This window comes from Neodothiora populina (genome assembly GCF_041146345.1).
Source record: "Neodothiora populina strain CPC 39397 chromosome Unknown canker_contig_7, whole genome shotgun sequence".
Classification (NCBI taxonomy): Eukaryota; Fungi; Ascomycota; class Dothideomycetes; order Dothideales; family Dothioraceae; genus Neodothiora; species Neodothiora populina.
Genome location: NW_027191415.1, coordinates 740,051 through 752,269, shown reverse-complemented (window position 1 = coordinate 752,269; position 12,219 = coordinate 740,051). Strand labels below are relative to the sequence as shown.

At 51.6% G+C, this 12,219-nt stretch overlaps 4 protein-coding genes across 4 annotated transcripts; 2 read left to right on the top strand and 2 right to left on the bottom strand.

The window, feature by feature from the left end:
• Nucleotides 1-1,236: 1,236 nt before the first annotated feature.
• Nucleotides 1,237-3,526, bottom strand: AAFC00_006313 (uncharacterized protein; the record flags this gene model as incomplete). The annotated part of the gene is made up of 2 exons (XM_069346251.1): nucleotides 1,237-3,159; nucleotides 3,260-3,526. 2 exons carry the CDS (start codon nucleotides 3,524-3,526, stop codon nucleotides 1,237-1,239), a joined length of 2,190 nt encoding a protein of 729 aa, XP_069197458.1.
• Nucleotides 3,527-4,358: 832 nt separating this feature from the next.
• Nucleotides 4,359-7,810, top strand: AAFC00_006312 (uncharacterized protein; the record flags this gene model as incomplete). The annotated part of the gene is made up of 3 exons (XM_069346250.1): nucleotides 4,359-4,593; nucleotides 4,683-7,482; nucleotides 7,537-7,810. 3 exons carry the CDS (start codon nucleotides 4,359-4,361, stop codon nucleotides 7,808-7,810), a joined length of 3,309 nt encoding a protein of 1,102 aa, XP_069197457.1.
• A 980-nt stretch (nucleotides 7,811-8,790) lies between these two features.
• Nucleotides 8,791-9,825, top strand: AAFC00_006311 (uncharacterized protein; the record flags this gene model as incomplete). The annotated part of the gene is made up of 4 exons (XM_069346249.1): nucleotides 8,791-8,821; nucleotides 8,884-8,943; nucleotides 8,997-9,384; nucleotides 9,444-9,825. 4 exons carry the CDS (start codon nucleotides 8,791-8,793, stop codon nucleotides 9,823-9,825), a joined length of 861 nt encoding a protein of 286 aa, XP_069197456.1.
• A 461-nt stretch (nucleotides 9,826-10,286) lies between these two features.
• AAFC00_006310 (uncharacterized protein) lies at nucleotides 10,287-10,896 on the bottom strand (the record flags this gene model as incomplete). Its single annotated transcript, XM_069346248.1, has 3 exons — nucleotides 10,287-10,606; nucleotides 10,774-10,817; nucleotides 10,892-10,896. The coding sequence occupies 3 exons, from the start codon at nucleotides 10,894-10,896 to the stop codon at nucleotides 10,287-10,289; spliced, it is 369 nt and encodes a 122-aa protein (XP_069197455.1).
• Between the last annotated feature and the right edge of the window lie 1,323 nt (nucleotides 10,897-12,219).

Here is a 12,219-nt window from a genome sequence, read left to right as displayed (position 1 = left end):
GCGCTAATTTTGCCATTGACTCGTCGCGTTCGGTCGGGTGGATGTACTGGTCTTGCGGCTATGCAGAAACCAGCCCGTCGGCGGCTTTTGCAGGCATCCACTCCGAGCCTAGGCTAGAAATCAGAAGCCACGCTGTAGCTGCTGGGCGCGCGGACGCTCTTGAAACGATATCTCCTGGTCGTTGATCATCCACGCGATCTCGTTCAGACGAGCTGCGAATTGAAAGCAAGGGACCGATTCCGCCTCCATACCGTACTGCTTCATGAGCTCCCATGCGACTCCATGGACAACCCTGCTGGCATCGAGGACCTTGCTAGCATGTCCCGGTATGCCTCTGCAGGCCGATTCTTCCGCACGCCACTCTTTCGAGTGCATGGCGATCTTGAGCAGCTCCTGCGCGCTCATGTCGAGGAGCTCTTCAAAGAGGAAGGCGGTCTCCTGAACCAATGCATGGCAGTTTGCATAGTAGAGGCGTGCGGCTGAGATGATGAAGGACTCAAACAGCTGGAGCTCCTGCTCCGTGTTGCGTTGGACCGAGGACGGCATCCTACTACTACTGCTGCTGCTGTTTGATTGCTGATTGTCATTAGCGTCATCCCTGCACCTGGGGCAATCATCGATGGCAGGCACTGCTTACATGATATTGGCTATCGTCGTTCGTAGGACTTTGCTTCCCACTTAATTCTCATCAGGGTGTGGAGCTCTATTGCAAGAAGCAACGGAAGGATCTAGCACGGTCGTGAAGCTGCTATGCAATTGACTGAACTTGATGGAATGTGTGTGATAATAAAAAGCATGAGCAGCAGCAGATGGTGCATGAGATCCAAGCTGTGCATGTCACGAATGTGGTAACAAGTGTAAAGATTGGTAACACCTACAATCGCCCCGGCGATGACACGCGCCATTGCCTTGATGTGTTGATTCACTCGAGAAATAAGTAGGTGCGGAACGTGGCTGTGACTGCGAAAGAAGGAACAAAGGAACAAGGTAGCGTTTGTCATGCGAGATGTTGCATGTGATTTCTCAATCTGTCTCAAAAACCATGCATAAAGTACATTCCGTAGGTGAGGTATCTAATTGATCCGCTTGTTGACCTTAGCCTTGATTTAGCTAAATCACCCCTGAACGCCGGCATCATAAATTCCAAGTCATATAGTGCATAACCCATTGCCAGAACACTTGCAAGGTTTGCAAGTGAGTCCTATTCCTAAGGCGGAAGGCTGGCACAATCCTGCTCTACATACCACTACGATAGACTTGAGCGCCGCCACGCCGAAGTTGAACACTCTCTCTTTTCTGCAAGGCCCAGATGGCTCTGTTGAGTGCTTGTTCGCTGTACCCCTTGCGTTCGACGAAATCTTTGCGGAGCTGCGGTATCGTGGCACTCCATCCAATCGGTAATCGGCGACGAATCTCATCTTCGACCTTGGAGACTTCATCCATAAGTTCGCGATTGCCACTAAGACCTGCACCGCTGGCTGCATCGCCTCCCTGGTGGAGAACAGCGTCCATCGTACTGCCCAGGAAGAGGCGAATCGCTTCGTCAACGTGCTGCTCCGTCGCCACGGGCGACAGCGTCAGCTTCGCAAGCGCCTCGGTGATACGGACAAGCGATTCGAGCTGGCGAATGGTGATAGGAATGCTTGATCTTTGGTTTGCATCGGCTTCCGCACGGGCGACTTGCTTCCTGATACTGACAAAGTGACTCGAGAGCTTCTCGGCTGCTTCCGGTGAAAGGCGAGGTGCGCAACGACTCTTGCAGTATGAGATGTATCGCTTCATCTTGTCGACAGGAATGGTAACTGCGGGAGTCTCCGAATCTACCAGGCCTTGTCCACCCATGTGGATTCCCATGACGTGTTTTGCTATGCGCTCATCACGATTTCGGTCATGCTCGTCGCGCACGATGAAGATGAGGTCGAATCTGCTGAGAATGGTGGTCTGGAAGTCAATGTTCTCGCCGGGAGTCTTCATGTCATCATAGCGACCAAAGATGGGATTCGCAGCAGCCAGGACAGACGTTCTGGCGTTGAGAATTGTCGTGATACCAGCTTTGGCGATAGAAATTGTCTGCTGCTCCATTGCCTCGTGAATCGCGACACGATCCTCATCTCGCATCTTGTCAAACTCGTCAATGCACACGACACCACCATCCGCAAGAACCATGGCACCACCTTCGAGATAGAACTCTCGTGAATTTTGATCTCTCTGTACCGAAGCTGTCAGACCCGCAGCAGACGAACCTTTACCGGAGGTGTAGATAGCGATGGGGGTTGCTTTTTCGACGAACTTGAGCAGTTGAGATTTTGCGGTACCCGGGTCACCGAGAAGAAGGACGTTGATGTCACCTCTAAGTCTCATACCGTCAGGAAGGATCTTTTTGCTGCCACCCATGAGCAGACAGGTGATGGCTTTCTTGATGTCCTTGTTGCCGTAGATGGAAGGAGCGATACACTCTGCAAATCGCTCGTACAAGTCCGGACGACGGCTCATTTCTAGGAACTCTTGCTCTTCCTCGTCCGAGAAGTGGGCGCCTCCTTTGGCAGTGTGGTCAACGTCGGTCTGGATGCCAACAGCGCGAAGGTAAGGAGTCCTGATAGCAACAGCGCTGCCCTGACCCTTACCCTTGGACTGGTATGTGCTGAAGACGCCCATGACTATGCAGCGAGAACCGGGTACAACACGATTGGTCAGGTATCGATCGGCCGATATGTGGATATGGCGCGGCAATTCTCCGACAGGTACATCATCGGGAGCCTCCTGCAGCTTGATGACTTGCTGGTCGATAAAGTGGCACTTTTCGTGCACTACAAAATAAGGGTCGAGAGGGCACTTGGCCGAGTCTTCGCCGGGCTGGGTGGTACGAGCGCAGGTGCGTGGAAGTGTGACACCGGCAAAGCCGCCAGTGACTGGGATATTCTGAGAATGCTGGCAGTTGCGGCATTGAATGTGAAGTGTGGTCGCCTTCGAAGAGAGGGTGCTGGCGCCAATGACGATGCCCGGGATTCGGACGAGGTGTGAGACGTGTGTGGCAGTCAAGCCACGGATCAGAGTCTGGGAGATGGAGGAATGTAGAAGAAGTTGATGTGCGGGTAACGAGACATTTCGCTGTGAAGGGTAGACGATCTTCTGTGTGCATTGTTTGATGGCGGCTTCAAACTGTGGGCCTTGTCAGATATCAATGCCGCGAGGGGAAAAGGAGCTTAGAGACTCGTAGAAGGACGAGATCGGCAGGGGCAAGTGAGAACGTAGGACGTACAAGGGGTATTATTTCACCAGGCTCGTTGTTCAGCCTGTGTGCAAGTTGCTCATCGTAGGCGATAAGATGCGATATGTCAACATCGCAGTAGTATCTCTTTGACAGAACATTCTCGCGTATCTGATCTCGATACAGGAAGGCCGTGTCAACATGAAAATCGAGGATGAAATTAACGAGTTGTTCTTGCACCAGAGAGCGTGAATCGTCGGCTGTGGAATCTCGATCTTCAGGAAAGACACTAAGGGTATATGCGGATTGGCGATCCATGGCGATGTGTGTAGCTGGCAGAAACAATTATTATAAATATACACAGAACTGTTGTATACCGAGCCAAAAACAAGAATTGCAATCTATATCGCAGTTGTGGTGTCAACGCGTGAAAAGGAGACCGTGAACGCGCTCTGACGCGCGTGATATAATGCGCTAGTCCATAAACATTCAAATTGATTTTTGGCGGATCTGACAGCTTGAGGTCGGACTTTCATTCGACCGATAAACGTGGTACCGACCGATTGGACTTGAGGTATGCAGTAATTGGGTCCAGCGAGACGGGATTTAAGTCAATATTATTGCCATCAGGTAATCGCACTCGTTACGATGAATGTTTCCTGATCTAGAAAGTCAGTACGTCGTCGCTGTATTATCGCTATCAGAATCGTCATTCGTTTGACTTACAGATAGTGGAACTTGGAGAAACAAAGGACGGTGACTAGTAAATGACCTCCGCAATCCTGGGGGTTAAACTAACGCGATACGCCCAGCGTACTTGTGTGTCCGTGTGTATAAGGTAGATTGGGATCTTGTCATACAGACAGTTGTACACACATACTGTTGAACGGCGATCGATTCGTCTCTCCCTACCTTTCACTACTCATCTAGGCCTTGAATACCTATGATGAATCTCTGATCGAGTACCAGCTGTGTTGCGATCCGCGAGTTGCGATATAAACCTCCCGGAGCTTTGGGGGCCTCAGCATAGGAGCGGCATAACATTGTACAAATAATCCTAGTCCGACAAGTGAGAGACAGGAAAGCGAACACAAAACACTCTCCTTATGCCTCGCTTTGTTCATGCGGCGCCGCTGTCTCCTCAATTGTCATGTCATCGCCCAGAAAGTCGATCGATAGCATCGAATCTCCGCAATCACCCTCATTTCAACGAGGCGCATATCCATTCCCCCAGTATGCTTCAGGTCAAAGGGCTTATGATACCAGCCGACGCGGCTCGACAGCGAGCACTATATCTATCAGCTCGGTCGCCAATTCCGTAGGAGGCTCCTTGGACATTCGAACACCGAGAATTAATGTACCCGTTCCGGAAGCCGGCCAGAATGGTGCGACTTCCTCCCTTAGCACAACTTCCCGCCTTCCTTCCTTAGCACCACTCCGACTTGACCAATCAACGATTCTGACCATCTTTCAGCCATATCTAGTCTGCTCCAGCCACCTATTCTCCGTACCGGCCTGCTTGCGCCATCTTCTGGTGTCTCGACTACTTACAAAGCTCCCACCTCTCGAGATATCCCTCCCGTTACTTTGACCAACATTCCCCATGTGGAAACCTCCGTATTCAAGGACTACCTGTCCCGGATTGGTCCCCTATTTGAGTCCTTTCAGCGCGCTCGAGCCGAGAACCAGGCGACCATCACCTCAAATAAAGACACCGAACCTCCTCAGAGCCCTGCCCTGAGCCGTCATGCCTCGACCACGTCGCTCCTCTCGCCAACAGAATCGCCTCAACCTCGCAGAAGGTCTAGCGGGTACACAAGGCGAAGACTTAACGAACCCACGCCCTTGTCTACCATCCCTGCCGTCTACTTCGAACAGAACTTTCAGTTGGAGAACCCGCGCATATTCGATGTCGTGAGCGAGCACGCCGAGATTGTGAAGCCACCTCCTGGATCCCAATCTCAAGACTCTGATGCGCCGTCACGCCCCGTGCGGAAGTCTCTAGCTACCAATGCCATTTTGCAAGAGAAACTATCCTGGTACATGGACACTGTCGAAGTTCATCTCATCAATTCCATATCCAACGCCTCATCGTCCTTCTTCGCTGCTCTTGGCTCTCTTCGCGATCTGGAGCATGAGGCTTCCCAGTCAGTCGAGCGTATACAAAAGCTTCGAGGGGATCTGGCACGATTAGATCAGGACATGGCACTTGGTGGCCTTGAAGTTGCACATCTCCGCAGGCGACATGAGAACATAAAGAAACTAGCTCGCGCCGTTGACCAGGTCGCGCGAGTCGTGGAAGATGCCAAATATTGCGAGAGCCTCGTTGAGAAAGGAGAATATGACGCTGCTTCGGAGCACATGAGCAAACTGGACAATTTAATCTCTGGTCAAGCCGAACCCCCGTCTCCCCATCTGATAGATCTACGCCCGATCAAGGCCATTCAGTCGTTGTCCGAGGGCTTGTCCCATTTGCAACTTCGAATATCCAGAGGCTTCGAGACGCGCTTCCTTGAAGCCCTACTATCGGATCTGCGCGAACACATCGAAAAGGTCCCACCAAGTGACTCTTTACGCAGGTGGGCTAATACCTTTCAGCGAGCGAGAGGCGAAGCACGTGTCCCACTCGATCCTCCAGTCTATCTAAATACCAGTGCCGAGCTCAGGAAGAATCTTTTGGCAAGCCTCAATGGCTTGAGCGACTCCGGACAGACAATTCGCGCAACAACTGCGTTCAGGGAGGCCATCATGAAGGAGATGAAAACTCTCATTCGCAAGCATCTTCCCAGCTCCAGCGACGATGATATCGAGTCAGTAACTTCGGTGTCGACACGGGGCGGTAGACAGCTCTCTCAGCAAGAGAAATCGGCAATTCTTGCCCGAAATCTGCGTGCATTGGACGAGGAAGCTGCAGAGGAGCTCTTTGTCAAGATATACACCGGGATCAGTGAAGCCTTGCGAAGGTTGAGTGTACAGATCAAGCTTCTTCTTGATGTCACCAGTAGCGTCGATGTCCGACCACAATCTTCCGTGAAGATTACCGTGCAAGGTACAGACGGTCAGCGCAGTAGGTCGGCGAGTTTGCAAGAGCAAGTAACACAGGCGCTAGACCTGTCGAGTTTGTTAGGTCAGGCCGTTGATGTCGCGCAGACGCAGATCACACGAGTTTTGAAAGTGCGCACAGAACAAAGTGTTCGCCTACCACTTCAGCGGTTCGTGCGGTATTCAACCTTGAATCGTCTTTTCGCCGACGAGTGCGAAGCCATCTCTGGTCATTCAGGATCCGCGCTGAAGGCCGTCGTTGCCGGACAGCTCACTGCGTTCGTTCACAGCCAGAGTGATGCACAAAACCAGCGCATCTCGCAGACCCTAGATATGGACCAGTGGGAAGCGAAAGACTTTGACGAGGAGCACGAAGCCCGACTCTCGCGTATACTGCAGAGCATGACGTCTGATCCCACTTTCTGGCTGCGAGGTACTCGAGTCTGGGAAGACTTCGCCTCCGAACAAGCCAATGGTGCCCTAGGTACGAATGGAATTGGAAACAACAAAGGTTTTACCAATGGCACATCCGCGACCGAGAATAAAAATGCAACGAGGCCGCAGACTCGACCCGCGTACATTGACGACACTCGTTACATCTTGGTCGCTTCTGCTATGACTCTTCTGGACCCTCTCGAGAACTTCCTCTCTCTTATTGCCAGTGTGCCATCTATCGGTCCGGTCGTGGTACAAGCAATTGCCGAGCTCCTCCGGACATTCAACTCACGGACGTCACAGCTCGTTCTGGGTGCTGGTGCAACTCGCATCGCTGGTCTTAAAAACATTACTACGAAACATTTGGCCCTTGCCAGTCAGGCTTTGAGCTTTGTCATCACACTGGTTCCATACATGCGAGAAGCAGTCCGGCGACATATAGGTGCCAGTGGTGCCAGAGCGGAGACGCTCGCAGAGTTTGACAAGGTCAAGCGAATGTATCAAGATCACCAGATGGGTATCCATGACAAGCTTGTAGACATAATGACAACCCGAGCATCTTCACATGTCAATGCTATGAAGAAGATCGACTTTGATGCTGAGGCCGAGTCCGAAGGCCCAAGTCCTTACATGGAAACGCTGACCAAGGAGACAGCTACTCTGTACAGAGTGCTGTCCAGACACTTATTTGAGGCGGACGCTAACAGCATCGTGATGCAAATATTCAACGGCTACAAGGATACATGGACACGAGCATTCACGGAAGCGGAGGTTCGTACGGCTGGTGGTAAACAAAGGTTAGTCACACATTTGTTTTCTTGTTCAAGGCTCAAGCTAACGACACGTACCAGACTTCTCAAAGATGCCGAACTGTTCGATAGCCGTCTGGGTAGAATCAACGGGTTCGATGACATCGGCAAGACGATCATCGACGTCGTGCAGACCAAGCAAATCACCGATAGTCCAGCCTCGGAGGCCCCTCCTGCATCCAATGCCACGACCACGACCAACAACAATGGTGTGACGCAGGACATCAAGAACCCGACAGAGATCGAGGACAAGAAGTCTGCCACCACTCCGGCAACAGCAATGGCGACAGGGACGTACAAGGCACCGGAGCAATGAACACATAACGATGAATTTCCAGGCTGAGTTATTGTTGTCCAAGTGCTGCTGCTGCTGCTGCTGCAATTGTTGTTCTTGTGTACATTTTTTCCAGCGTGCTAGCGACGGCGTTTCATGGCGGATTTCAACTGTTGCATTTACAAATGGCATTCGTGGACTCTTTTTTTCTTCCTCTCTGTGTGACGATGGAAGACAAAAGGCTATATTCTGGGTCGAGGGCCATCAGGCGTGTGGTTTGTATGTTGTATGTGTGCCACTTAGATCCAATAGAAGGGAACTACTTTTTTGTTCTCCTGTCTCTATATTGCTCGGCAGGAAACTATAAAATGCTGCATATGTTCTTTCTGTATGGAGTGCACTCGACAAACAGGACTTGAATCATGATGGTCGAATCGACAAAAGCGTAATGGTGTCAAATATCCCTGGATGTATCCAAGTTACAGCCCACCGAAGTCAAGCATGCCGTGATCCTCGTCAGATGCTCCGACTGATCTACGCAGCTCAGAAAACAGACAGCGATAGGCACAGCTGAGACGATATGGAAACAGACGAATCCTCGAGCCAGCTCTGGGATATAGAAATAGTCCACGGATATACGAGATATCTACTGTAGAATAAACAGTGAACAGGGTCGCCCTACATGACGTGCTGTAGTATACGCAGTGAGAGTGGATTCGCGTCTGGGTGGTCGCCTGCAGCACAGGCTCGACAGGCTCCAGCCGTGCAGCGTCAGCTTCCAGTTGGTCGTGGTGACGGTGACAGTTAAGGTGCACTAGGTAAGGTACAGCACAGCACAGTACACAGAGTCGAAGCTTCATGATCCAATCCGTTAACATCCAATCATAAACCACCACCCTCTGCATCATCAGAAATTAATTCACAAAGAGTCTCTACCCTTAATTTGAGTCCCATCGTCTCTTCCGTCTCTACACTGCATTGTCACTGGATCAAATCAAAGGAACACTTCAACAACCACCAAGATGGCGAGTGGCTACGACCGAGCTCTCTCAGGTACAAATACCGCCATCAAGTTACTTGCGTCGATGACTTTGACTAACCACATGTTCATCTAGTCTTCAGTCCTGATGGACACGTTTTCCAGGTCGAGTATGCGCTGGAAGCCGTCAAGCGAGGTACTTGCGTCTGTCGCGAGCACAGCAGCGTCCATCACTCACCACCTTTACAGGAACTTGCGCCGTCGGAGTCAAGGGTCAAGGCATCGTCGTGTTGGGCTGTGAGAAGAGAAGTGCGATGAAACTACAAGACACCCGAATCACCCCATCGAAAATCTCTCTTGTCGACAACCACGTCTGCCTCGCCTTCGCCGGTCTCAACGCAGATGCACGAATCCTCGTGGACAAGGCTCGACTGGAGGCACAGAGTCACAGATTGACCGTCGAAGATCCCGTCTCCATCGAATACATCACAAAATACATCGCTGGCGTGCAACAGCGTTACACGCAATCAGGAGGCGTCAGACCTTTCGGTATCTCCACATTAGTAATCGGCTTCGACCCAGCCAGCAACGAAGCCAAGCTATATCAGACCGAGCCGAGCGGCATCTACTCAGCATGGTACGCTCTCTGATTCGAAATACACTGCCACGCCCCCGCTAACATGCGTCTCTATGTAGGAAAGCAAATGCCATCGGTCGTTCGTCCAAGACCGTCCGCGAGTTCCTCGAGCGCAACCACAAGGAGGGCATGGATCGCGAGGAGACAATCAAGCTTACCATCAAGTCGCTACTCGAGGTCGTCCAGACGGGTGCCAAGAACATCGAAATCGCCATCATGATGCCCGGAAAGCCGCTAGAGATGCTCAAGGTCGAGGACATTGAGAAGTACGTCGAGAGCATCAACAACGAGAAGCAGGAAGAGGACAACAAGCGAAAGGGTCCCAGAGGAGCAGCGGGTGGCGCAGGCGCCCAGGGCAGCACGGCTGGTTCTGCCAGCGGCACCGAGGCCGTCCTGACAAGCAGACCTGCGGGCGAGGGCAGCGGCGCACCGCCGGAGTAGAGGACTTGTTCTGCATTTCGGGCCTAGCATTGGCGTTCGGAGAGGCGGTGGGAGCCGGCCCTGTAACAACAGCATCATGGCACGCTCACACGCGGAAGGGGAGAATGAGGAAGTAAGCTAGATAGTGGATGCGAGAGCTGGCGTGTGAATTTACCCCCCCCCCCTCCGAGCAGCACGACTGGCAGACAGTGAGATGTGACACTCGGTCAAGTTTTACAATGAAATATTCATGAGTAATAAAATCGTGATATGCGCTCAATGCTGATACCAAAAAGAAGACGTCTTTACCTCCGGACGATCCTGCGTCCTATATGCTTTTGTGGTTCTCGGACGGAGGTGAATGACCCAGACCAAGCACATGTGCGATGTAACCTCGTTCCTGCGCCTGCTAGTCCATCCAACAACGGAAAGCGATTCATAGCATGGGCAGAAACCCACAAAGAAGCAACAACAAACAAAAATCACCCCAACCTCTCACTCGCCTCCTTGAGACTCCAAAGCGTCTGCGGCGCCTCAGCCCTGACGCGCTCATCCTTGAGCATCCTCGAGTCCTTGCGCACATCATCGCCCTCGACCTCGAGCCGCGCATGGGGCGTCACGGCCTCGAGCACAAAGTGGTTGTCGCAGTGCGGGCAGTACTCGTCGCTCTCCTCGAACTCTTGCACGTCTTTCCGGAAGCATTTCTTGCACTTCTTGCACGCGAAGACCATTTCTAGCGCGGGCTTGAGCGTGTGCGTCTCGGATTCTGCGTGGCATTCGGCGCAGTCGAACCATTTCTTGCCTTTTTTTGCGTTGTGGCGCGTCAGTGTTGGTTGTTGGTTGTTATTGGGGGTTAGGAGGGAGGGAGGGAGGGAGGGAGGGTGGCTTGGTTCTTTTTCCTTTCCTTCTTCTTCTGCTTTTTCTTTTTCTTCTTTACTGCACTTTAGAAATGGAGGGGCCGCGACTTACAGCATGGCGAGCGAATGGACACTTGAGCGTTGAGGACGTGCTTGCTATAGAGAGAGGTGTTGATTAATACGGAGCGCTGGCGGGCCTAATGGTTGTATCATGTCGAGGGAAACCGTACCACATGATTGTTATTGTTTCTTTTGCTGTGACCAGGTAAAGATTGAGTGTTTACGACAAAATATGAGGTATAGAGAGGGACAGGGCAATGCGGTGGATTTTTGTGGATTTGTTGATGGAAGACGGGGTTTGCGGCTTTACTGCAAGAGAGAGAGAGAGAAGAATCACGCTCGTCACGTTCGTTGGCTGTTAGTGATTCACTTGACACTTGCTGCTTGTGCTGTCTGTTTCGGACACTCAAGCAGTGTGCAGCCGAAGTAGGGTAAGGTTGGCTCCTTGACAAGGGTCCTTTTTAGTGCTTGTGCAAGCATGTCTTCAAGGGTTCGGATATCTTATCGAAGGTTGGAGAAAGCTCTACTGTACAGGGACATCTTACCAGAGTGTTTGGAGATGCAAGTGCCTCATCTGCCTCGTTGATTCGTGGCGTATCACTTGCCTTTGCTCTCCTCGTCGCCTGGCTTGGTACTATTTCGATCTGCAATAGACACAGTCAAGGCGAGCAGCGCGAACAGCGTCTCGGTCCACGAGTCATGAACATGTCACAAAAAGGATGCCCGACGACGACAACAACAACCAGCCAGGTCATGTTGTAGATATACACTCGATGAAGCATCTGACCACCAAGTTCTACAGTGCAACGCCGAGGAAACAAATGCAATATACCGTATGCTGCCTAGTGGAAACAAAACACAGGAGAGAAGTCGTCGTGGTACCATCTGATTTGTGGAATTGTGGCTTCCCCCCCTTACGCGTTCTGTGGCTGTGTTTTGTGACGAATGATGCGAGGCTTCCCGAAATCTGGGGCCGCCTGGCAGTTTGGTGGTGGGTGTGTCTCGCGAGTACAGTAGTAGTGCAGCGGAAGAGCAAGGTAAAGTGAGGGACGAGGCAAGGTACCTTACAGTATTGTGTGTACAGAGGTAGAGAAACACAGGGAACAGACATGTTTCAGTTTGGATCAGCATACAGCTTCTGAATTTCCCTCGAGTCTATATTGTTTAGTTCTATTTTGGCTTTCGGACACCCGTACCTCTACTTTGTCTAAAGCGATCCTTTTACGAGAGGGTGATAACTTATTGCAACTTCACGCGTCCACAATCCTACTGCATCGCCGTTCACGCTTGATTCGCCTGGGCCATTTGTGTTCAACTCAAAACCACCCTGCTAGAAGCTCTCCTGAAGAATAAAAGGAACGCAAATAGTCAATTCCTCTAACAACTGGTCTGTCAGATCGGTTTAGTGAAGCGTGAACTACTGTATTTCTCTACACACCCAACGGAAGCGCAAGCACCGCCTGGACGTCATCAGTGCAAAAGTCAAGACCGACGGAAC